This window comes from Zeus faber (genome assembly GCF_960531495.2).
Source record: "Zeus faber genome assembly, chromosome: 4".
In the NCBI taxonomy this organism is placed as follows: Eukaryota; Metazoa; Chordata; class Actinopteri; order Zeiformes; family Zeidae; genus Zeus; species Zeus faber.
The window spans coordinates 2218755-2246267 of record NC_137191.1 but is presented as its reverse complement, the minus strand read 5'-3'; the positions used below and the strand labels follow the sequence as shown (position 1 = coordinate 2246267).

At 49.5% G+C, this 27513-nt stretch overlaps 1 protein-coding gene across 1 annotated transcript in view; it reads right to left on the bottom strand.

Moving 5' to 3' along the window:
• The window catches only part of cacna1ib (calcium voltage-gated channel subunit alpha1 Ib), a gene marked incomplete at its 3' end in the record, with an annotated part of 165957 nt that overhangs the window by 112075 nt on the left and 26369 nt on the right, over positions 1-27513 (bottom strand). The window contains exons 2-3 of the mRNA XM_079998880.1: positions 23806-23907; positions 16080-16213 (exon numbers count right to left, since the gene is read on the bottom strand). Of these exons, the coding sequence (XP_079855006.1) occupies positions 16080-16213; positions 23806-23907 (236 nt within the window). The remainder of the gene's footprint in view (positions 1-16079; positions 16214-23805; positions 23908-27513) is intronic.

The window sequence follows — 27513 nt, the reverse complement described above, 5'->3', positions numbered from 1 at the left end:
GTCTGTGCGAACCAGCTAGCTCCAGCCTGCTTGAATGACTACTGTCCGGTTGCCCTCACCCTGGTGGTCATAAAGTGCTTCGAGAGAGTGATAAAAGATTACATCAGTGCCTCCCTCCCCCGCACAATTGATCCGCTGCAGTTTGCGTACCGGCTGAACAGATCCACAGACAACGCTGTCTCCAAGATACGGCAAACCATGCTCACGCACCCTGATGGCGGGCTATGTGAGATTGCTGTTCATCGACTACAGTTCAGCTTTCAATACCATATTCCCCACAAAACTTGCTGTCAAGCTGCGTGAGCTAGGACTGAACACTCGGATGTGTGTCTGGATCCTGGACTTCCTCCCAGCCCAGCCCAGGTGTTTAGGGTGGGGAGGCACGTGTCCAGCTCCCTCACCCTGAACACAGGATCCCCCCAGGGCTGCGTCCTCAGTCCCCTACTGTGCTCCCTGTACACACATGACTGTGTGGCCAGGTCCAGCTCCAACACCATCATCAAGTTTGCTGTCGACACCATTGTGGTGGGCCTGATCAACGACGACGATGAGAAGGCCCCCCACGGGGAGGTGGCTGACCTGTCACTCTGGTGCCGGGACCACAGCCTCCTCCTGAACGTCAGCAAAACTAAGGAGCTGGTTGTGGACTTTAGAAGAGGATTACAACCGAGGACATGCACGCCCTTGGTGAGTAATGGGACTTCTGGTGAGCAGCTTCAAGTACCTGGGAGTCCACATCACGTAGGACTTAACATGGACTACACACACAGACACTCTGCTGAAGAAGGCGATGCAGCGTCTTTACCACCTCAGGCAGCTAAAGAAATTCGGGGTCTCGGTGAGGATCCTCAAGTCCTTCTACTGTGGAGCGGTGGAGAGCATCCTGACAGGCAACATCACTGCCTGCTTTGGGAACTGTACTGCTCAGGACAGGAGGGCCCTGCAGAGGGTGCTGCGTTCAACGTTCCACTGGAACTACCCTCCTCTCCCTGCAGGACTTATACACCAGGAGGTGTAGTAGCAGAGCTGCAGCATCATGAAGGATCCTCATCACCCCAACAACGGACTGTTCCAGCTGCTGCGGTCGGGCAACGCCTACTCAGTCACACAGTGAGAACAGAGACTGAGACGGAGTTTCTACATCAAGACATAAGAAGTGTCAACGCTGACCTCAGCAGGGGTCCTCACTGAGACACACACACAGGCTCCACTACCTTCTGTACTGTATGTAGCATACTGTACCGCATACTGTACTGTTACTGTATTGGTGTGTAATACTGTTGTATACTGTGCTGTATATCTCAACACACACTACCTCATTTTATTCACATGCCACTTTACTGCACATATCTGTGTATATACAAATAGTCTATTCCTAACCATAACCATAACCATAACCATAACCCTTATTTCTATTTTGCATCTACATTCAGTATTATACCTTTTTACGCTTATCGTATTCTATTTATTAACTGAATTATGTTGTGGGGAATCAGTTAGTTTAGTTAGTTAGTTAATTACTTAATTACTTAGCTATTAACTATTGTGTCTTTGTACTTATTGTGCATAGCCTCCGGGTGTATTGCAATTACATTTCACCACATGTGCTTGTATGTAAAAGTATGTGATAAATAAACATCATTGAATCTTGAATCTTGAGAGAGAGCGAGGGAGAGAGGGAGAGAGAGAGAGAGAGGGAGGAGAGAGAGACGCAGAGAGAGAGCGAGGGAGACTGGTGAGAGTTTCCAGACGCTATCTTGTTGCATCAGTGCATCAGTCTGGAGGAAAATGGCAATGTCACATGCCACAAACTCCACACACACACACGCACACACACACACACACACACACATGCATGCACACACACACACACACACATGCGCACACACACACACACACACACACACAAACACTCTTGAGTTTTAACTCCTCAGAGTAGAAACTCGAAACCCCGTAATCCCTCTCTCTCTCTCTCTCTCTCTCTTTCTCTCCCTCACGCACACACACACACACACACACACACACAATCATCAACAGTCCAACTAAAAATAGTGTGCCAGTGTCAGACTTGGCGCCTTTTTCAAACCTCTTAATGAATATTTGGAGAAACTAGATTACTTTAATTCCGAGGCGGCGTTAGACAGATAAGGGAGAGTTTCCATCAAATTCCATCTCTCTCTCCCCCTCCCCCTCCCCCTCTCCCTCTCGCCCCATCCCTCTTGTCCGCGCTCCTCCACCTCGGCGGAGCTCTCTCCACCTCCTTCCTTTTGCTCGGATTTCACTCCCCTCCTTTGTTTGCAAACCCGAACGCGATCCGGTCGGCCGGGCGGGGCCTGGGGGACGTCGGTTTGATTCCCTGCCCGGCTTTAGCCCCCGGCTAAAAGCTACGCACGCAGAGATCCGACAGCTTCGAGGGGGAAACGGGTTCAGTGCCACCACCAAGTAAATGAACCTCCACAAGCAGAACGTCCTGGAAGACGGTCTTTATATCGCTTGTTTTCCGGAGGCATCGAGCGCTTTATCGCCCGATGTACGTATGATTCAGCCGGCCTTGACAAAATACATTTTAAACTATCTTGGAAAATATGAATCATTCTTTGACTCTCCATTCGTCATTCTGCTCTCAGTGAATGTTCAAAGGAGTCTGACTCAGGCTTCCAGCTCCATATTTCTCTTTTGTAAAATCATTTCCATCAGGATATTTTTTTTCTTCTTTCTATAAATCCGGGGAAGAACGTCACAGTCTTGACATTTTATTGGACGATGTCATGCAAATAAATCTCGACCAAATTTTCTGGTCCTGCTTTGCCCACTGTAGGCGTCTATAAAAGTATAAGCCTTTAACGGTGTATATTAACACAACCGGCGTTATCCGTTGTAATTGCTGGTTTTTAAAGGGGAAAATCTGTTGAGGTCCGAAATATTTAAATCCCTCCGCTCACGATGTCCGGCCAAAATAATTCCCTCAAAGCACAATTTGGCGATAAAACAATCACGATAATTATCACCTTTTCTTTTTTTTTTTTTTTTTACCCGATGTCGAAATGAAATAGACTCGATCATTTCGATAAAAGATTCCTCGGATCTGTTCATTTCCGCGCTCGGCGAGTTGCAACGGGAAGACAATCCGTTTGGAGGATCTACAGCTGAACTTTCACCTCCGACCAATATCGTTTGTCGAGATAGAAGTAAGCCCCGCCGTAAACACGGAGTGGAGACGGAGCTGCAGCAAGATGATGCGTCGTTGGGACACAAACATCCATGGTTTGGTTTTTTGGATGTTTTATTTCTGACCCAAAATAAACGGTAAATGTTAATTGTGTAAAATATGTCGACGAGGCATAACACCACAAACTTTATTATTTATTTAGACCTACTTGTCAAATTTATTTAGTTTTTGATTCGATCAGAATACTTTTTAAATGAAATGTTAAATAAAGTATCTGCCCTTGTTACTTATTGTTCACGAATGGAAATTATTTGATTTTACGTAGTGATATTCGTTATATCTATTTATTTTTAAAATAGCGTTAAATGACAGGACTTATTTTAGTATGAATATTCAATAAAAAAATTGACATGCCTTGATGATGTCATCGTCTGTATAACCTGCTTTTCAGTTGTTTTTAAGCTCAATGCAAACAGATAATATCGGACCTGAATCTCTTCCTTTTTTCTGGGAAATTTAAATCTCCCAGGACACGTTGACCAATTTGTTCTAACGTGAGCTCCGAACACAAGCGGCTGCAGAACAGTCATCTTTTGCACTGATCAGTGGGAGGGAAACATTTTGTTTAGTGAGAATCTCCCTCAACACAAGTGATGGACACTTGATTATTACGACGCTCCTCACATTAGTTAAAAAAAGCGATGACAAAGCTGCTCTCCAGTTCCTCCCTCTAGTATCAAATAATGTACATCATTCTGTCTTTTTTCGGACTGGAATACAAGCATAAAACCCAAAATGTTGTGTATATTCAGATTTATTTTGTTGAATTCTAGGCCCCGGCGTGTTTTGTTGATGACAGTGTGCACGGTACAAGTCACACAGAGCCACCTGGTCCTCGTGGGACCCAGGTCTGATGTTGTTCTGTGACGCGACCTCAGTCTGAACAGTCAGATCAGAGTCCATGCGGCTCTTACGTCGCTCTAGAACAGGGGCACAAAATGTTCACGGACTGGGGACGCCAAAAAAACAAAGAAAAAAGCTCCCCGGTGTTTGTAGGAGTGGGAATTTAGCCCCCGACTTCGGGACGGGCGGGCGAAAAAAAAAAATTATAATAATGCAAACAATAAAAACACCAAAGCTTCAGTGAACGTCAGTGTGTGGCTCCCCGCGGAGCAGCGACGCACCAGCCCAACAGGTCGCTGTAAACTAAACTAATTAGAGGATTAACAACGTGCGCTGATGTCTTATTTAACGCCATCAGTTCTTGCCAAAGTCCTTTTGGAGAAGACGCATCAATTATTCACACAAGACTAATGATGGCCATGGATCTCCTGACCCAGGAGGCGCTGGGAGGCCGGGAACCAGGACTAAACACACACACGCATGCACGCACACACACACACACACACAAACACACACACACACACACACACACACACACACACACACGCAGGCGTGCGCGCACACAACACACACACACACACACACACACACACACACACACACACACACACACACGCACGCAGGCGCGCGATCACACAACACACACACACACACACACACACACACACACACACACACATACACACACACACACGCACACGCGCGCACACACACACACACACACACACACACACACACACACACACGCACACGCGCGCACACACACACACACACACACACACACACACATACACACACACACACACACACACACACACACACACACATTCCTCTACACTAACACCAGATAGCACTGTACCAATTCCACGACTGTCCTCCTCCACCTCTGCCCTCTTATACCTTTTATACTTTATTATAATTTATCCTTCTGATATATAATTTTTGGACTTTTTTTTTTAATATTTTTATATTTGGCTTTTTCTATTCTGTATTTCTTGGCTATTTGTGTATATTTCTATTTCATTTGTATTGATATTATTCCATTTATAATAATACACTTTATTCATATGATCATTATCATATTATAATTGTGATTATTATAATTATGATTATTATGATTATTATGATTAAATTATGATTATTATTATTATTATTATTATTATTTTATATTTCTGTGTGCCTCTCGATTCCTCCTGATCATTGTCCGTCCACACACCGGACCTTCTGCTCCAAAGTGCGACCGTTCTCCTTCTGTCAGGGGACGTCCGGGCCCAGCAGGGGCCCAGGGGTGTCGGGGGCCGACCCCTGTGGGGCTGGATGTTAATTATCTCCTGTCTGACAAATCCACCAGGCGAGCGGGCTGGCGGCTGGGGTACAGCCTCTCCTGTTCCCTGAGTTCCAGGACTGGAGAGCTCCTTTTTCGGGCTGTGGCTCACCACACTGTTCGACTCGTTTATTTATCTCGTGTTTATCGTTTTGACCGTTTGCCAAATTTGAGTTCAGTAAGCTCTGTTTGCCACCCCCTCAAATATAAAAAAAAAAAAAAAGGCTCCGTATTGACATGCCGATTAGGGTTGACCGGATCAAGCACTTTTGTATTTTTTTTACCATCTAGTCGAATACACACGGAGCTCTCAGAAAGCTTGTTGTTGTAGATACGACTCAGAGTCTGACGGTCATAACTGACGCAGCCTCATTACGTGGTGAACGTTGCCTGGGCGACGTCGGCTGCTCTGAAGCATTGGACACTCATAAATGGAAATCTGGGAGAAGGTCCGTGGCGCGGTGACGTGGATTTGCAAATCCGGCGAGGCCATGAACCGCCAGCGTTCCGACGCCCAACCCTGACCCCCACGCCGCTTCCAGACGCGTTGACGCAGATGGCGCAGCTGTCCCCGTCACGGGAGAGCACTCGGGGGCCCCGTGAGCGGCTTGGGCCGAAAAAATATGAAATCACCCAGTTCAGGAGGCGTTGCCTATGAACGGCACAAACAAGGCGTCAGAGCCAAAAAAGAGAGAAAGTTTGCAGAAGAGCGCATCGTTCTCCATTCCTGCTGTACTGTATATAACTCCAGCCTCTCCAACACCATCTGCCTTTCAAACGCACTTATTACTGATGTCAGGAGCGGTGCATATGCCCAAGCACGTGCCCACCCACACACACACACACACACACACACCTAAGATTTCACCAAAATGTCTATTCCTACGACCGTTGCCAATTCTACAGCGCACACAGATTTATGCTTCTATGCAGAGACAGGGACATCAGTAAACAAAGGCTCTTAACGTGGTTCGATTTCGGGGGCCAGACGGCCAGGCCTTGTTTCGCTCATATACCCCGGAACAGATTCGGATGCGTACGCAAACGTGGCGATGCCCATGCAGAGAGGCATGAATTGGGGCGAGGCCATCTGCTCTTCCGCTGTGCGTGACGGAGGGCCTGGCACCGCTGCACGTGAGCGGAGGCACTGGAGGTGGAGGGACACACGCCGCCCCCACGCAGCTCAACAACACCTGCAACATAAACATAAACAGGTGCTTCCTGGACAAGAAGCCCGCGGGCGTGCCAGGGTGCGGTCGTGCAGGAGGTACGACCGCACCCTGGCACGCCCGCGGGCTTCTCACACACACACACACACACACACACACACACACACACACAAACACACACACACACACACACACACACACACAGACTGAATTATGTGAAATCGGACACTCTCTCGCCCTCCCTCCTTGATTAGATGACAAATCCCTCTTTAAGAGGGAATCCTGGCTCTCTGACAGCCGCTCAGACCTGCAGTGTCTGTCACACCTCAGTGCATGCACACACACACACACACACACACACACACACACACACACACACACACACACACACACACACACACACACACACACACACGCACACAAACGCACACACATACACACACACACGGGCACACACACACACGCGCACACACACATACACGCGCACAAACGCACACACACACATACACGCGCACAAACGCACAAGCAGAAACGGTTGCAGGGGGCCCAGAAATAGATGAAAACTCATTTTCAAACAGTCTTGTTTACTGATGAGTGCCGTGCAACCCTGGATGGTGCAGATGGGTGGAGTAGTGGAAGGTTGGTGGATGGCCACCGTGTCCCAACAAGGCTGCCACGTCAGCAAGGAGGTGGCGGAGTTATGTTTTGGGTAGTATATAGAGTTTGTGACTGAGCACTTTCTTCCATGGTACAAAAAGAAGAACCGTGCCTTTCGTAGCAAAACCATCTTCCTGCCTGACAGCGCACCATCTCATGCTGCAAAGAATACCTCTGTGTCATTGGTTGCTATGGGCATAAAAGGAGGGAAACTCATGGTGTGGCCCCCATCCTCTCCACCTCCACCCTATTGAGAACCTTTGGAGCATCCTCAAGCAAAAGATCTATGAGGGTGGAGGCAGCTGGCATCAAAACAGCAGCTCTGGGAGGCAGTTCTGACATCCTGCAAAGAAATTCAAGCAGAAACTCTCCAAAAACTCACAAGTTGAATGGATGAATACTGAAGGTGATATGAAAGAAGGCTCCTACATTGACATGGAACTTGGCCTGTTAAGGTTTTTGATTGAAACAGCTTTTGATTTCAGTAAATATGACCTCCCAATGCTGCACATTCAACAAACTACCATTTTCAGTTCTTTACAACCTATGAAATGTTTTGAACCTCTCTCCATAATAATTTGGAAAAGTGCATTTTGAGTTTTTTATTTTTGAAAAAAATACTGTTATCATTGGGAGGTTTGTTCAATAACATTTGAATTATACCCTAACGGTTGATGACTTGAACATTATACTGGCTGTCATTTGCATCCACTATCTAAGAAAATCAGAGAAAAATATTATTTGTATAATCATTTGGAATGCGGTATATATATAAAAAAAAATAAAAAAATAAAAAAATAAATAAATAAATAAATATATATATATATATATATATATATATATATATATATATATATATATATATATATATATCTCCTATCCCTTCCCTCTCCACTTTACAGCTCATTAACAGAAACAAAACAAATATTGCTCCCAGTTCAGTGTCGTTTAACAAACGTCCATTTGTTCAGTTTGTGATTCATCAAATGCACTTTATTATTTTCAAAGTCAGCCTAAGGAGGCCTCCGAGAAAATATGATGAAAATATATATAAAATATATATTTATATTGATCAACTCAGAGTCGACGATTCTAAGTGTTTGGCTGAAACTCCAGAATTAAATCTGTTTGAGAAAACTGAAATAAAGTTTGGTTTCGCACCCTCTGCAGATGTTATTTTGCCAGTGGGTTGGAGCTTAATTAGCTGCAGTTTGACTTATTTTAATGTTATATATTAAAATTAATTTTAACCTACTCCTCATGGATCTCCATTCATTCTCCATGCCAAACATTATTTTGGCAGCTGTTTCTTTTATTCCTTGAAACATGCCGCCAAATAAAAGCTCCCTGGTTCAATCCACAGGGTTGAAGCACATTTATTCATCTTGGTCGAAGGTCACCTCCACCGCTTTGGTTAAATAATGCAATAAAAGCTCAATTATGAAAAAAAAAACGAAGAAAGACTGAACCGTCCTCTGTCCAGACTCGTGGACTATTCAGGAGGAAAAACGCTTTTTATATAATCTTTTGTTATTGAGGTTGATGAGCAGGCATAATTGACCCTTGCCTGGGTTCGATTCCCGCCTGGGGCGCTGTTGGCACCGCGGCTTATCTCCCAAATAGGAGCCTTTCTGTGTGGAGTTTGCATGTTCTCCCCGTGCTCACATGGGGTTTCCTCCGCGTACCGTCAGTAAGGAACCCCACCCAAAAACATGCACACATCATGGTCTGACCAGCGATGGACACTTGGTACCAGGTCCCCGGGCGTCGACGAACGCTGCCCACTGCTCCTGGCTGTGCCCCCGGAGGAAGGACAAGCCAGGATGGGTCAAATGCAGAGGCCTCATTTCACCGGCCACCATCAAAGCATGTGCATGTGTGTGTGTATATATGCATGTGTTGTAGTGCGGTGTGTCATGTGACAAATAAAAATTCTTCTTCTTCTTCTTCTTCTTCTTCTTCTTCTTCAATGTCCTGGTTGACCTTGGGGAATCAGCACGGAGGGGCAGGGAAATATGGATGACCCGACCGGACGTTCCGAATTTGGAATTTTATCCCCAAACGCAAATGAACAACACAGCGTCAATGTGCGGGGGCCCTTCGAGGCATTTGAAAAATTTGTGGAGGAAGGAAACCAGCCGCCATCACCCGGTTCTCCTCCTCCACATGTACTCACCCACCACACCACACCACACCTGGGCAAAATGGCAAAAAGAAGGGAAAAGTCATTTTTCCAATCCACAGACGCAAAGGTGCTTCACTCCGTTTGCCCCAAATCCACCCATTCGGACGCACACCCGTGCGGCGGCGGCGGCCGTGCAAGGCGTCGACGCGTCCGGCCATGCCCCATTCCACCTCCTGAGAAGGTGCCCTAAACACACCCAGCGCACGAGGGTTGGGCGGCGACACGGTGGCGCGTGGTGTCCGGGCTGCCTTGACAATTCCGAGGGAACATTTTTCTCCATCTCCGGCCCCCGAACGTCAATGGACCGATTTTTGGATGAGAAGTACATGAGCGGCGGTGCGCGTGTGCCGGAAGGCACCCTGGCCCCGGCACAGGAATGGCCGCAGGACGCGTCCACAATAAGTTCTGGTTCTCTGAACTATTCACGATGGAAGACTGTAACCATGATTCAGATTACGGAGGGTGGGGATCACAGGTTTAAAACCTTCCCCGTAATCTCCGACATCACAATATAGTTTCCATGTTAATTCTGGAAGAACCTCATAACACGATTTCAGACACCCCTAAAGTGGACCGTGCCACTGCGCGGAGCATCTCAGTTTAGTCCTTTTTAGTCAGATCGTGATGTTCCGGTCGACGCGAGGGAGCGGGCGCCGGTGACTCCGACCCGGCGCTGTTGTCCGGCGCGCCGCAGGAGCGCGTTTTTAAAGGTGGACGACGTGCGCCGCCAAACGGTGGAGCTCCGTGGCTGAACACCAGCTGGTGTTGATGGGGGCGACCTCAAGGTGCACCACGGCTCATTTCCCTGGATTATTGCAACGTTTGGCTGCCGGCCGACGCGCTGCTGCCACGCGGGGGCGGCGGCCAGCTAGCCCGGCCCGAGCGCCTTCCTGTTTGCCGATCGCGGTTGAGTTCGAGGCTTCGGGGAACGAAGGCTTACACCTTCCATTTGGCAAAAAAGTCAGATTTTAAAATACTGCATGTGTTGCTCATGCACTGCATATGCAGTATTTGTGCAGGACGCCGACTGTCTCCGTCTCCGGGATCGTCTTGAAGCGCGGCTTTGTGGTATATATTTTTTTCTCTCTCGTCGTTTCCCTCCGAAATAAGCCCTGATGCCTTTCAATTTCACACGCACGCCATGAACAATGGCAGGCGACCGGAGGGAGGGCGACGGAGGCGCGGCGCCGCCGCTCCCTTCTTCCGCCGGGATTTTCCTTTGTCGTCGCTATTCACTCGCTATTGCTTTGAACGTCGAAAGCCGCCAGGCAGGGGACCAGAGGACCCGAGCGCGAAAGTCGCACCGAGAGAGCGTCCGTCTTTACCGACCCGGGTACGCGGGAGCTGCGGCGGCCAAGCGGCGGCGGACCTGCTTCCCTGTCGCTGCGCCTCAGCGGCTCCACACACGGTGCATAACAAGCGGGGCTTGAGTTGGGGTTTTGGAAGAGGCTGAAAGGGATTGAAGTCCTGGAAGAACTTATCGAAGTTATTTTCTTGCGAAAGGTGGAAACAGATGGAAGAGTGGAATCCATCCTTTCTGGAGGCCACACGTAGGGGAACCGAGCGGCATCGCACGCACACGCACGCGCACGCGCACGCATGCACAAACACACACACACACACACACACACACACACACACACACACACACACACACACACTATACATAAAGTCTAGTTCAAAATAGCTTATGATATGGTTTAAGACATGTTATATGTGTAATGCCAATAAATGGCATGAAATTAATGTTGATTTAAACTGAATTAATAAAAAAAGAATACAAACATTAAATCCAGCCAAACACTTGATGGTGGTATATATATAAATATATATATATATATATACCACCATCAAGTGTTTGACTGGATTTAATGTTTGTATTCTTTATATATATATATATATATATATATATATATATATATATATATATATATATATATATGTGTGTGTAAATATCCTATCCTTTCCCTCTCGACTAATTAAAAAAACTTTAATATTTCATCACACAAATCACCATACATACATATACAGCTCATTAACAGAAACAAAACAAATATTGCTCCCAGTTCAGTGTCCTTTTACAAACGTCCATTTGTTCAGTTTGCGATTCATCAAATCCACTTTATTATTTTCAGAGTCTCCGAGAAACATGATTTAAATATATATATAAAATATAAATATGTATATATATATATATATATATATATATATATATATATATATATATATATATATATATATATATATATATATATTGATAGACTCCGAGTCTACGGTTTTTAATATTCGGCGGAAACTCCGGAATTAAATCCGTTTGGAAAACTCAAATAAAGTTTGGTTTCGCACCCACCCATATTTTGCCACTGGCAAAATAACATCTGCAGAATAACATCCGTCCGGTGTGTTATCCAAGGCGCTGAGCGGCGCACGAGCACTGAGCCGGCAAACAAACATAATCACCTTCGCCTTTTTCCGGCGAAGGCTTGTGAGTTCTACAGCGTCCGCGCAGGAGCCACCGAGGTCGAAGTTCAACGTGATTCCTCACCACAACCCACGCGAGGGGGACTTAAGTCGGCGTTGTTGTCGGCCGCATGCGGCGCCATGTTGCCGCGACAACAGGTCTGTTGCCTCGTCAGTGGCTTTGTCCCTCCCACCGTCGCCTGACTCCGCCTCCTCTTCGTCGCACTCTGCCTCGCGGATCAAGACAACAGCGCGAAAGCGACGAGTCGGCAATCCTTAAACAGGCGGGCCTAAATGGAAAGTTCTTGCGCGGTGATTTAATCTGGCGACACTCTGCGTGCATCGCTCCCGGCAACCGGCGACAAAGGGAGCGGCGGGCGATCAAAGCGCATTAAGATGAGCTCCTGCACGCCCCGAAACCGTGTCCAACCATGAGGAGATATCGCCCTGCCCCACGTTAAAAATTTTAATTCCCAGCGTCAATTCTTCACCTTCTGCTGAGAAGAGATAGAAGGGCTGGAGGGAGAGAGAGGAGCAAAGGACAAATGGATCCTGAGAGAGGAGGTGTAAAGCTGGAGTGTGTGTGAAGCGATAGCCTCCTCAGCACCCAACCCTAAACCCAGATGAGGGAGGGGGTTACGAGAAGACAAACACACACACACACACACACACACACACATGAGGCCAAGCCATAATAAATGAAAATGGTCAATAAACACAAGGAACAGACGTTTCTAAAATGCCGTCGTAGCACACATCCTGCACCAATTTATAATCTGGGTGCTTTTTTGGGGCGTCCGAATCCACAGACTGCATACTGCTGATTGTGACAGGGACCATCATGATACGTCACGTACACTGACATTTGCATGTGGATCTGTGGCCGTGCACAAGCGAGTCCCACAGTGCACACAGCGCCCCTTCACGCAAACGCCCATTCAAAGACTTTTCTGCACTGAAGCACTTCAATGAAACGCGCTCTGTTACTGGAGCGTCACTCGCCTGCTTTTCGGAGGGTTCCGGTCAATACGCGACTGCCGCGCGGCGTCAGGCCACGATCCCGGGCGCGGCGCGTCAGCCCCTTGGTTGTGTTGAAAATGTGAGTTTCATGCGAGTAGAAAAACGAACAAAAACAAATGCATCTGAAATGAAGAAAAAAACACAGGAAAACCAGCACGGAAACCGGAGTTTGGAGGAGAGAAAGAAAAACTCCAATTCTCTGAGGCATGTTTACGTCTTTCATTTTCAAAAATAAGGAAACTAAATAAATGTTAGTTTTTCTCCAAATCCCTGTTGAGCCGGAACCCCGGTGCTGCGTGTCAATGTGCCATTTAGAGCTTGATTATCATATTATATTATACATTACCATATTAAAATCACAATATGTGAGACATTATTATAATTACATTATTATTTTTTTACATGATCTAAATGATCAGACTGCACTGCACGGTGGCGCAGTGCATTGCACTGCTGCCTCACAGCAAGAAGGTCCTGGGTTTGATTGCCCGCCTGGGGCGCTGTTGGCACCGTGCTCCGGCAGGTTATCTCCCAAATAGGAGCCTTTCTGTGTGGAGTTTGCATGTTCTCCCCGTGCTCACATGGGGTTTCCTCCACCTAACGTCAGTAAGGACCCCCACCCAAAACATGCACCCATCATTGTCTGACCAGTGATGGACATTTATCACCTGGTCCCCGGGCGCGTCCACGTACGCTGCCCACTGCTCCTGGCTGTGCCCCCGGAGGAAGGACAACCCAGGATGGGTCAAAAGCAGAGAATCCATTTCACCGGCCACCATCAAAGCATGTGTGTGTGTGTGTGTGCAAGCATGTGTTGTAGTGTGGTGTGTTGCGTGACTAATAAAGACTGTTTCTGTTTCTGTTTCTGTTTCTGGTATCACTTGGGGTCGGTTCCCCTGTTCCTCTGTCAGTTTCTCCGGCCATTGTCTCTCGGGAGGCGAGGCAGACAGCCCCCTGCTGGCAGCGATACGTACTGCAGCGTGGCTTTAGCTGTTGCCAGTGGCGACTTCCGTGCCAAGAGCAAATACAAAGTATCTACGTTTCCGACTGCGCTATTCAAATTCTAAGGCGGCATTCGCAAGGCGTGCTATGTGGCGCCAATGATGTAGGTTTGCGCCGGATTTGGGCCCGGTGTACGGTGGTCCTGCATTCAACACGCCTCCACAGCGGCTGAGAGCAGCGGGAAATGACCTGAGACACTTGGGGTCTTGTTAATGGTCAATCAACCGGACGCACCCTTCGCACGGTCCTCGCCCCATTTGTGCCAGGACCCGATGGGTGTTCATGCTCGGCTTATTTTTGACCGGAGCGGAGCCTTAACGCCAAGACGTCATTGAGCGGTACTATCGCATGCCTGGATCGCAGCACGGCGTACGGTCTCCCGGACCTGGATTCTATCCCTCCGGTCTGGATCGGACATTCAAGGCCCGTCACTTTGAACCAAACCGGAGCAATTATAAGAGGATCCTCCCAAGATAAGAAACCTTTTAGTGAGCCGCAAGGGCTGAGTCGGGGGCAAAACCCTCCAAACCTTTTTTCTGCTCAAATGAGGTTAACGCCAGAACAGGACGAAAAAAAACAACAACAACACGCCTTAAATGTGCACATGGATATGCAATTCAATGCACTTCACGTCCACGGAGAAAATGTTTCATCAAAGGCAAAGGGAGTCACTAACTTTCCTCTGTCTAGGCTTTTCTCCTTTACTTCGCTCAGAATCACACATGCACATACAGACGTTCAAAACAAAGCCTCTCTCCCTCTCCCTCTCTCTCTCTCTCTCTCTCTCTCTCTCTCTCTCCCTCCCCCTCTTTTTCCAGCTCACCCCCTTTCTCTCGCTGTCCCTCTCACCCAAGGTCACGCTCCTTCAGAAAGTTTTCCACATTGCATGGCATGTTTTAGAACACGGCTGACCGTGTTAGTTTGTGGTTGTGCTCGGATTAAGTGTTGTGTATTAATATGGCTTTCTGTTATTATTGATGCAGGTAAAACTTTGTCGTATCACGTCGTCAATAATCAATGTTTGTGTGGATGTATCACAAATATCGTGTTATAGTGTGTAAGCGTGTCGGGATGTTTGTTTGGTTATCATGTAATACTAATTAGTTGATTAATAAGTGCATGCATATTGTTTTGAGCTCGGGAATTGACGGTGATGGGGGTTGTGCCACGTGAACTACCAAATCAGATAACTGTATAACTGTAACGGCCGACGTGAACCTTTTCACAAGCTTTCTTTCGCCTGCTCATCGTTTCATTTTATTTTATTTAAATGTTACCTACTTGAAACGATTCCACCCCCCTGTTTGCATGCCTTCATTTCGCCTGTTTTCGCCCAAATATTTCAGCGGTAAATAGCTACTTCATTTATTTCTCAGTTCGTTGTTTCCTGATGTTTGGCTGTGAGCAACCTGCTCATCTCACCGGAAGAGTAGAAGCGCGCGCTCAAGATACGAGCTCGACTGATTGCGCTTCAAAGTAGGATTCACTAAAAATCAAACACATCATTTTCTCTATCAACTAAAGGAGAGCGAGCGGCGCCGCCGGCGACGTCGTTATTAATTCCTCCTCATTCCCTCGGCTTGGGAGGCAAGAACAAGTGTCACTTGGAAAAAAAACCCCCCAAAAAACAAAAAAACAAAGGCTTCATGGAAAAAAAAAAACCCGTCAATATGTCACAGCTTCCCCCTCCGGAGGTCGCAAGGCTGTCGGCAAGTTGACATCAGTCGGTTGGTGGCGTCAGCTGTTGGTTGCCGGGACTGATTAAATGGTTGCCAAATTTTAATTATTGATATAATGATCCGATATGATCATAATCCATATTTCAACATTATCTTTGGCAGAGTACATCGATGTGCCAGGAAATCTCATTTCCCTCAGGGGAAGTGTCTGAACATGCGGGGTAATTTGTTTTAACATATGAAGAGGCAAACGGAGCGCGGGAGAGGGTTGGCGACAGACCAAATTCGGTGGCCCGATGGGCAACCGGGCAACCATTGTTGCCGGGGCCGACATACATCGATGGAGATCGTAAAGCGACTACAATTTCTAAACAAGTTCCAAAACAATCTGTTGAAGAGAGAACAAGGGGAACCGCGGCGGAGTCCGCCGAGGCCCCAACGCGCCACCTCTCCGCTTCCCGCCGCGGCAACTTCACGGGGCCACACAAGTCACCGAGCGGCGGGTTCTCACCCGGCCATGACGATGAAGAAATCCAGACGGTTCCAGGTGTCGCCCAGATAGCAGCGCCGGCCGAAGATCCCCAGCGCCACCATCTTCACCACCATCTCCAGGGCGAAGAAGATGTAGATGAAGGCGTCGAAGGCCTGGGTGGAGGGAGGGAGGGAGGGAGGGAGGGAGAGAGAGAGAGAGAGAGGTCACTTCCTGTTGGATTCCTCTTCCCTGCAGGCCGCTGTGTTGGGGCGACGGATCCCAGCCTTTTATTGTGTTTGTTTGTTTGTTTGTTTGTTTGTTTGTCTGTGTTGTTTGTTTGTTTTGTCTTGCGCTCATGTCGTCGAACGTCTAAATCAGGAAGAGAAAAGCGAAACGATGCGAAGCAGCTTCCGTTCAAATTGTGTGCCGGGGGGGCCGAAATAAGAGGGGGGAGGGATGGAGGGGGGGAAGGAGAGAGAGAGAGAGAGAGAAAGGGGCGGAGTTTAGTGCTGAGGGGGAGGAGAGAATCCAAACAGGCTGCAAGGAGGGAATAGACGGAGGAAACAAAAGATAAGCTCCCCCTTTTCTAGTCCCACACCTCTTTCTCCATCCACCTCTTTCTTTTACTGTCTTCCTCCCCCTCTCCCTCCCTCCCTCTCTCCCTCCCTCTCCCTCTTTGTGTCTAACATCTCCTCTCCGATGATCTCCCGAGGCCTCGGTCCCGCCTTGGGCTGTTTGAAATCTCACTCCAGTGTCTCTCGTCTCTTCGCCTCCGTCGTTTCCTTCTCCTCGTCTTTTATATCGTGTGTTTTATGAGTCGCGTGAAGCGCCCGGGGCAGCTATTGCTCATAGTTAACTCGTGGTACATGTGCTGTAATTATCATTATTATCATATTTAAATGACGTTAAATCTGGTTGATGTGCCTTCATGCTCTGGCTGCCGCTCTGGGTAATCGGGTCATGTGATTGTTTGAAAGTGCACACCACCCCAGTGTTACATTTCTAGTATTTGGGTTGTCGGGTCGTCGGACAACGGAGCGCGACTTGGACGAGGCGCTCCTCGGTGAGACGATCCCTCCGTCGGCGTTTCTGTCCGAATGCCGTGACAGGGATTCATCGATCGGGTCAGGGGTTACGGAATCTGCATGGGGATCAGGGGGGTGGTGGCTGTGGATGCGCCAGTGCCAGGCGCATTAGCATGTGCGAGGAATGTGCCGTGGGAAAAAAACCCGAAGGGGAAAAAAAACAAAAAAACAAAAAAAAAAAAAACTTCCGTCCGAAAATGAGCCGAATATAAAAAAATAACACGATGAGATAGAATGTGGTTGCTGGTTGATTGCTCTGATGAGCAACAGGCGTACAGCCGCCTCCGATCCCGGGCGCAATCCCCCATACCCAAGGCGGGTGTGGCGGCGTGGACCACACCACCCCCACGCCACAGTAAGGTGCAATAGAGGTCAGTACGATGGGCAGATTCACAGCCGCATACGCAGCGAGCTGCCGCGCACTGTGTGTTCCGACACCTTTCTATCGGAGCAGCATTTGCTTTTTTCGCGAATTTGTGCTACAGTCGCTCCTTCTGCGGGATCGAACCAGACCGGCTCGACTTCACTCCCCATGTGCATCAATGAGCCTTGGAGGCCCATGACCCTGTCGCCGGTTCACCGGTTGTCCTTCCTTGGGCCACCTTAAGTAGGTAGTAACCACTGTATAGATTTAATTGATTTACTCTAGATAATATATTACAGATATAAACAGTTTATATATATATATACAGTATATAGTTTTTGTTTTTATTATTATTATTATTATTATAATTATTATTTTTATTATTATTACTTTTCCAGTGATATGAAAAAGTCACAAATTTGGCCATCCACATTCAAAGCCCCCCCCCCCAAAGAAATTAAATGTCCAAAGAAATAAAATAAAATCAAAAGAAAGAAAAGAAAATCGAAAGGTCGAGCCTTTTTAATTCCCCAAATCATGACCTGACCTTGATTTTGGGAATGGGATGAAGGTGCTCCCGTTACTAATCAGTAATGTGACTACACCGCCCTAATCAAGGTGAGCATGCTCAGCGCCTCGCCCCCTCAGGCTGCCGCGGTGCGTTTTTTTCCTGGCTGTTGGAGGGTGAGGAGATGGTCCCTCCGAGGCGTCGAAAACAGCCCGATACCAAGTCGTATGGAGCATTCTCCAGGCAAACCAGGCCTGCGTTCCACTCTATTTGTACCCAGATCTGGAGAAAACAACAAAAAAAAGCCTATTTGTGTGGTCTTGTTCCGAGCGCTGCAGCCGTTCCTGGATTAACGCGACGTGTGACTGGCTCCTTGTACGGTTCTGTACAGTTATTTCACAAATATTTCAGTCATTTGAGCAGAATAAAAATGCATTTGTGCGAAAAGTCATTGGGAGGGGGAGGAGTGGTGGCTTTTTACGCGACTGGATGCTTTCATTCGCATGATGGGTGTAGAAGAAAAAAAAAAGGTATTGGATGAAGTACTCTGGTGGTATCAGTGTCACTCTAAGTGTTCTGGTGTTGGTACTGGTACTGGTATCATCATCGTTTTAACAATACTCAACCCTCGGCCCAACTGAGTACGGAAACTAAAATTCGAAAATGAGAAAAATAAAAATATAAATTTATATTTCGCTTTTTTATAAATGATATATATTCATATATATATTTTTACTATTAAACAAAAACCTGGATGCTTTATATTTCATTGTTCCAGAAGAGGAGCGCGCCCTTGAACTCTGTTTTTCCCGTCAACAACCATTTCCGTTTGGGCTCCATGTTCTGGAGCGACCACGCCTCACCCCCAACGTCAAACCTTCTGACGCCGCCGTTCAGAGCGGGGACAACTGTCCCAAGAGGCGAGAGGGCGTCCTTCGTCCGCAGCCCCCCGCGGCGCCGCTCGCCTCGTTCCTTTTCGACGGCTTCCAAGCCTTGATCCGGTTTCGCCAGCGTGAGGCTGGGGGAGGAGTCCCCCGACCCCGGGACCGAAAGGCTTAAAATGCCGGCTCTTCTCGACATGGACCGCATGGGAAAATAAAAGTAAAGTGCTGAGAGGAATCCTGGTGAGAGGCTGAGGGACGGAGCTGAGGGCTGCGCCGCACCTCCGTTCCCTCCACCTCATCCCTCGCTTCCTTTCGTTAGGATGCATCCCCCAACCGACGTCCCCCCTTTATTTGCACCACGGCTCGTCAGGAAGCCCCTCGCACTCCCTCGCACTCACTTGTTCCCCCGTCCCCTCCCTCCCCCTCTCCCCTCTTCCCCTCTCTTCCTCCCTCCCTCCCTCTCTCCTCTTCCCCTCCCTGCATCCCTCCCTCTTTCCCATCTTTCCTTGCCCCCCTCCCTCCTCTTCCCCTCTCCCTCCCTCTCTCCTCCTCCCCTCTCTGCATCCCTCCCCCTCTCTCCCCTCTTTCCCTCCCTCCCTCTCTCCCCTCTTTCTCTCCCTCCCTCCCTCTCTCCTCTTCCCATCCCTGCATCCCTCCCTCTCTCCCCTCTTTCCTTGCCTCACTCCCTCCTCTTCCCCTTTCTTCCTCCCTCCCTCTCTCCTCCTTCCTTGCCTCCCTCCCTCCTCTTCCCCTCTCTCCCTCACTCCCTCTCTCCTCTTTCCCTCCCTCCCTCTCTTTCCCCTCTCTCCCTCCCTCCCTCCCTCTCTCCTCTTCCCCCCTGCATCCCTCCCTCTCTCCCTTCTTTCCTTGCCTCCCTCCCTCCTCTTCCCCCTCCCTCCCTCCCTCTCTCCTCTTCCCCTCCCTGCATCCCTCCCCCTCTCTCCCCTCTTTCCCTCCCTCCCTCCCTCCTCTTCCCCTTTCTCCCTCCCTCCCTCCCTCTCTCCTCTTCCCCTTTCTCCCTTTCTCCCTCCCTCTCTCCTTTTCCCCTCTCTGCATCCCTCCCTCTCTCTCCCCTCTTTCCCTCCCTCCGTCCCTCTCTCTCCCCTCTCTCCCTCCCTCCCTCCCTCTCTCTTCTTCCCCTCCCTGTATGCCTCCCCCTCTCCCCTCTTTCCCTCCCCCCCTCTCTCCTCTTCCCTTCTCTCCCTCCCTTCCTCCCTCCTCTTCCCCTCCCTGCATCCCTCCCTCTCTCCCCTCTTTCCTTTCCTCCCTCCCTCCTCTTCCCTTCTCTCCCTCCCTTCCTCCCTCCTCTTCCCCTCCCTGCATCCCTCCCTCTCTCCCCTTCCCCTCCCTCCCTCCCTCCCCCTCTCCCCTCTTTCCTTGCCTCCTCCCTCCTCTTCCTCTCTCTCCCTCCCTCCCTCTCTCCTCTTCCCCTCCCTGCATCCCTCCCTCTCTCTCTCCCCTCCCTCCCTCCCTCCCTCTCTGTCTCATCTTCCTCTCCCTCCTCCCCAGCTGAGTGGTTTGTTCTCAACAGCGACTTAATAGAAAATGATTTGTTTGAGCAGTAATCAGAGACGCTCCCACCCAATCGCAGCTCTAATCAAGCGACTAATTAAAAGAAAAAAAAAACGCAACACGCAATCAAACAGCAAAACAACAACAAAGACAAACAAAGCAGAGACCTGGGCGCTGACAGTTCCATTAGCGGCATCCTGCCGTTCCTGGGTCTGTGGAGGTGCAGACTCCCTGGGCGTCGCCCGTCATTTCACTTCCAGCGCCGCCGCGTTTCTTTTGAAAGGAAGCGCTGCGGGCGACACGATCCGAAATGGAACCGGCGGAGTGAGTATTTGTGTTTGGTTCATTGTTTCGTTTGCTTTTTTGGCCCCGGAGGAGCGCGTGGCCCCGGGGGCATCTGGCTGCTCACGCGGCGGCAGATGCAAAGTGTGACCTTCAGCGTTACGACGGGAGGGGGGGGACCCGCCCCCGCCGCCGCAGAGCAAAATTCAGGGGAGGCTGAGGGGGTTGAATTCTCCCGACGGAATGCCGAAAAGACGCCTGCGCTGACATTTAAATAACCCGCGCTCTGGTTTTTTTTTTTTTTAACCTGTCTTGTCCTTTTTATTAAATTTTTGAACCAACTGCCCTGCGTCCCAACCAGCGAATCTGGACCTCGTTGTTCCGCCGCTTCTCTGTGTCAGCGTCGGTCCCTCGGTCCGTTGTTAATGCTCAACATTTTTACCCAAGTCTCAGCTCAAGTTTTGAACTTAACCCTTATATGAGTCGAAGCTTTCCTGCATATGCGGGATTCCCTAAATCTTTGGCAACTGGCATTTGCCTTTGATAACTGCTAGGGGTGTGCCGATCCGATATTCTGTATCGATACCATGTCCGTTATTCAGTATCGGTATCGGGTCAGATATTAAGAATCAGTATCGTGTCCGATATTTGGTATCGGTATCGGGTCCGATATTCAGAATCGTATTGTGTCAGATATTCAGTATCGGGTCTGATACTCAGTATCGGTACCAGGTCCGATATTCAGTATCAGTACAGTGTCCGATATTCAGTATTGGTATCGTGTCCGATATTCAGTATCCGTATTGGGTCCGATATCCAGTATCGGTATCGAGTCAGATATTAATATCGTTACTGGGTCCGATATTCAGTATCGGTATCGGGTCCGATATTAAGTATTGGTATCGGGTAAGATATTAAGTATCAGTATTGTGTGCGATATTAGGTATCGGTATCGGGTCCGATATTCAGAATCACATTGTGTCAGATATTCAGTATCGGTCTGATACTTAATATCGGTACAGGGTCTGATATTCAGTATCAGTATTGTGTCCGATATTCTGTATCGGTACCGTGTCCGATATTCAGTATCGATATCGGGTCCGATATTCAGTATCGGTACTGTGTCCGACATCCAGTATCGGTATCGGGTCCGCTATTCAGTGTCGGTATCAGGTCCGATATTCAGTATCAGTGTTGTGTCCAATATTCAGTATCAGTATTGTGTCCGATATTCAGAATCAGTATCGGGTCCAATATTCAGTATCAGTATCACATATTTGCCAAAATGACTGGACGGGTTACACAATACATGCTGTATTCCGATACCATCGCCTGATGAATATCCCCCCGAAAAGCGTAGCCGTTGCGATGTGTCTGCAGCTCATTCACGACACGGTGAAGTAGCAGCAACACAGCGCGACGTCGCGTGGCGCGACGTAGCGCGGCCACCAGCAGCAGCAGTAGTGTGGAGGGAGCCGGACGTGGCTGCTTCGAGGAATCACCTTAAGAGGGAATGCAAAGGCAGCGCAGCGGAATGCAGCGTGAGCGACAGGCAGGATGGAGAACTTTGCTGCAGATTGTTTCCCTAAAGCGTTGAGCTGAGCTTTGTGAAGAGGCACTTTAAGTGACATCAGAATGTTGAAAGTCGCTTTTAACTGTTTGTATCATTTTTAAGGAGCAGCGGAATGAAAGGAAGCAGCACTTCGAACACAAAACTCTCAGATTCAATTGAAAATGATATTTATTTAATTTGCATCTTTTGAGTTTGGGCGTCTGGGCTCTGCCGCTCGTCACTCCAGGTGAAGTGAACAAAAACATGGGCAGCCTTAATGAGCTGGAAATATAAGAGTGATGAGCCAACCCCCAAATTTCACTATTTTCAAATCCCGACCGTCACCAAGGTAGGGGGGGTCTTGCCGTGTCTTGCCGGGGCTGCGGCCCCCTCAGGATTTGGCATGGCAGTTTCATGTTCTCATTCAACTCTAACTCTTTTCTCGGCCGCTCGGACGGCGCAGGTAGCGGGCGCAGTGGACGCACAATTCACACCGCAATTATGGGCTGTAATGTCACGTCACGCCAGTGGTCGCTGTTCTTCTATTTTCTCCGGATTCCAATGTCTAATTCGAATAAAATTTTAATTGCCGATTCCAAATCACGACGCATGCACTATGACAGACGCCCGGGGAGGGGGGGCTTCAGTTTCGGCAGGCGGATCCGTTGTCGGCTTCGGTGTAAAGGCGGCTTATGGGCTTATAGATTGTCCCTGTGCCCCCACTGCTCCTCCAGGATGCAGCCCGGGGAACGTATGGCGCTGTGTGCAATGGATTTTTCTGAGGGGAGAGAATTGGCTGCGGCGGCGGAGGCCACTACATCCATTCTGCTGGTGAATGGGGGGTATTCATACCGCGTGGGAAAATCCCATTAGGGGCTCCACGGGGAGGACGGCTCTCCAGTCCGCAACCCCCGAGAACTAAATAAATCCATTGAGAAACGTCTGCCCGTGTGTGTGTGTGTGTGTGTGTGAAAAAAATGGAGCAAGTCGGAGTGTTTCAAAAACAACTTGACAGAGAGGTGACGCACGTGCACGCGCACGCACGCACGCGCACACGCACACGGCATCACCCACTCAAGCCACCTCTGAACAAAGAGAGAAGGGTTTCCGGCACATTACCAGATGAGAGAAAGGAAGAAGTACAGAGGGAGAGAGAGAGAGAGGGAGGGAGAGAGAGAGAGGAAGAGAGGGAGAGAGAGAGAGGGAGGGAGGGAGAGAGAGAGAGAGAGAGGGAGGGAGAGAGAGGGAGATGTTGAGGAAAAAAATGGAGGTGCAGATGGAGAGACACTGGTGGCGTCGGATCCAGAAACGAGTCTGAAGATGGTCCTACTGTCCAACGTGAATAGCATCAATACTCAGTTCAACATAGTTTCCAGTTGTCAAAAAGTTTTAACTCTTGCTTCGCAAGGTCAGGGACGGGGGGGTCAAAGGTCAAACAAATGACCTTGGAGCACTGTGGGGGGAGGACGTGAGGGACAGAGGAGGGAGGAATTGAAGGATGGAGGAAGTGAAGGACAATGAGGGAGGAAGTCCGTGCGCGTGTGTGTGCATGTGTGTGTGTATGTGTGTGTGTCCCACCTGCAGAATCTGGCAGCGTTCTGAGGAGCAGTCGATGTTCTCGCAGGGCTGGTACATGCCGAGCGTGACGCAGTTCAACAGGATCACCATCATGCTGACACGCTCAAACCACGTGGACACAAAGTTAAAGGTAATAATCATAATGAAGAAGAAGAAGAAGAAGAAGAAGAAGAAGAAGAAGAAGAAGAAGACAAATTAGACATAACCAATGCGTCAAATTAAAGGTAGTGCGGTGAAAACCAGACGTGAAAACCGTCTGTTCATCAGAACGTCCTCACACAGGAGCAGTGAGACCAGTTATGATCCATGTTTTCACGTTTTGGACGACACTCAGTGGATTCACATGCGGTAACAAATGAAATTCGTCTCCATCTTCCTGCGTAATGTTGACGATGTTGTCGTGTTACTTTACTGATGCATTCATTGTGCTGTCTGAAATCTGCATAAAAGCCTGCATGCGGTGTGGGAGTTATACGAGGACAATCGGGGAGGGCTCATCCCGTCCACTGGTGAATTCACCGTAAAGACTCTCCGGACATGTATCGCAATGTTTATGATTACAGGTAAGAAGGATGCACAGCCCCACCCCAAACCGCCCTGAGTGAGTTTTTTTTGTTGTTGTCTTTGCATCTCCTCGCTCGTCTTTCAGGTCGTTTGAAGTACGCACAGTAAAGGCTCCCGTTTCGTCTCAATCGCCGACCCCCGTCTCCAACATCAATCCGACAAACAATCCTTCGTGTCACCGCTCCCATGTCCTGAGCTGAACCACGGCCGACAACGTTCGTACATATGAAGTCACATTTCTAGCCACGTTAACCTCACGCCTTGCATCACGTGTTTGGGCGGTCAAGGTTGTGATTCAAGGGGAAACGTTCGGCGGTGCAGAGGCGGGTTTCATTTGACGTCCCGCGGTTTAATGGCTGACAAGGAGACACGGGAGACAGCGCTCTGATTCACCAACAAACGCCATGCTGGTCCACCTCGCTGGCTGTAATGGGCCAATCGGACAGCCTCCACTCTGTAAAATGTTACTTTGATATTTTGCACGGATGGAGACCACCTCGGTGGACACAGAGTCGGCGTGCGGCCGGCCGGACGGCCACACTGGCACCTGCCCAGGGGCTCTCTGGCGCGGGGAAGGGACACAGCGGCGGCCCTCTTCCGACTGGCAGCAGCAGCAAGCAGGGGGGTCCAGTGGTGAAGCGGGGGAGAAGCAGCCGCAGCCGCCGCCACAGGTAACCGCCGGCAGCTAGCTACTCCGGCCAGCAGCCACCGCCGGGGCCCTCCAGCAGCCAGGCCACGCCCTCAAGCAGCCCCTGACACAGCCATGTCCGGCCACGCCTCCACCAGCCAGCACCGCAGCCTGAGGCCCTGCGCTCTGGTAGGGGGTGGGGGCAGTCTGTCGTCGCCCTGGGGGAAGGAGGCCCGTGGTCCGTGCTGCTCCGGAGAACCAGAGGACCAGTTAATTATTTTTGGACATTTGTTGTTTTAAGCTATGGAAACCCTGTTCCAGAGTCCGGTGTTTCATTTTATTAAAGGTAGAGGAGCCCTTGTCAGAGTCTGTCTGTTTTTAGGTATAGTAACCCTGTGTCGGTCTGTATTTTAGGTCTGTATTCTTTTTCTCTTTTTGTTCTCTGCTTCATTTGTTGGGGGGTGGGGTCAGGTATTCTCCCTGGCCTCAGTTTGGTGTCGGGGGTATGTGGTGTGGGGATGGAGCAGCCCCACCTGTCCTGGGTCTAGGTAATTGGGACCCAGGATCAGTGTGGCTGTACACCTGTTGCTCGTTGGTTGGTCTAACCAGCAACAGGAAAAACCCCCATCCCCACACACACTGAGGAGAGAGGAGTCCTTGTTGTGACACGCGTCCATCTGCTCCGGGGCTTGTTCCACCTAGCCCACACTCTATGACGAACTTTGTGTCTGAAACCACGTCGTCTGCGTATCTGTGCTGGAGGGCCCCGAAAACGCCACTCGGGTGGCGCGCGGCAGGCGGAGCTGCCACACGGCACAATCTGGAAACAAATCCGCAGAGCGGCGTTGCGATGAAACACAACTGAGGCAGTGTCTGGGGCTGGGAGCGAGTTCAGTTCGTTCCTCCTCGATCGTGATTCCCTCCTCCCCGGAATGATGAAACCCGTGGCTTATGGAAAAGTCGGTCCGGCCATTTATTACCGTCGGCACCACCTCGCTCGACGCTTTACTTTGGAGGGATGTACCACTCTGCTGCGTCTTCTCGCCGTGCTTCGATGCAGTCCCACCGGGCAAAAAAAAAACGTGAAAACCGCTTTTCGACAACTCGCATGATGGTCAGTTTGTACATGTGGAAATAAAAAAAAAAAAAGGTCTCAGAAACTGTTTTCATTGACTTTTTTGTCGACTGCACACACCAGCTCCTTTGACCACATGCCAACACGAAAGCAAGAGACTAGAAACCAAGGTTGCGTCGCTTCCTCCTGACAATCTGCTGGGGCCAACGCACTGGATGTGCCGCAGCATTTGCAAAAGGAATCTTCAATCAATTGGGATAAAACTGTTCATTGAGACGTGCGAGGATATCGTTTCACATTATTGAAAAGGAGATTTAACAGTCTTTTTGTTTTTTTTTCTGTTTCTGAATAGCAAAGCGTTCAGCGAGGTTGGGCTGTGAACCATTCTTAAAATGGTGGAAATCGCATTTTGACACGACCTGTGGCGAAAAACACAAGCTGCGCTTTAACTCCCCGGTCGGAGGGTTTAACTTGCGGTCGAACGTGCGGCGTGCAATTGAGCTTCAACCAGATTGCACATGCACACACGCATGCACGCACGCACACAAGCTTTATTTTCCCCCAGTAAGCCCTCCCTAATGAGGCAGCAGAGATTGCCGCGAGCTGTCAGCCAGATGAGAGCTGCCTCTAAACAGAGCATCCGGCAACAGCGGCTCAGCACCGTCGCCGATCGCCTCGATGTGAGGAACGCAACAGAGGGAAAGTGCAGGTCAGCGCTCTGCCCCGCCCCCAGCCAGAGTGACGAACACAGTCACCGGCTCGCCTACCAACAAACTGCCAGTGTTTCTAATAATTCATCCCTGTCTCTCTCTCTCTCCTTCCCTCTCTCTGTTTTTCTCTCCGTTTCTTCAAACTCTTCTGAAAAATGGGGCAATTAGTGCGGGATCCCGGAAGGTGGTGTGCCTCCGTTTCCCTTCCCCTCGCGCACGAGCAACCTCCTTATCTCGCCCTTTTTCTTAAGATGCGCTTGTACGCCGGCTGTCTCCCCGCCCGCCCACGCGGCGGCTTCAATGCGCCCTCCGTCACTCCCTCGCACAAACACAGATACCGCGCGGCTGTGACAGAAAAGTTAAATAAACAAGACTTTCTGTTTGTTCCCGACTCATCGCGGGTGAGGGTGTAAAAAAGCCGTATGCCGTGCGCGTCGGGGGAGCGAGGGGGTGGTGGCGGTGCGCGGCTCGTCTGCCTCTCCCTCACGCAGCCCTCAAACCCGACTCCCATCCGTGGAATACCGGGCGGGAGCTGCCGACGCTCCGTTCCCCGCCCGCCGACCGCGAGAAATGCGAGAGAGAGGAGACGCGCGGGCCGCCTCAAGCAAAACCTCCTCGAGATTGAATTTGGTGGCCGAGGCAGCAAGAGGGTGAGACAGCGAGGGAGGGGGGGGATACACGTGAGAGGGGTGAATTCCTGTGGAAACAAGACCAGTGCTGTTGAAGCCAGC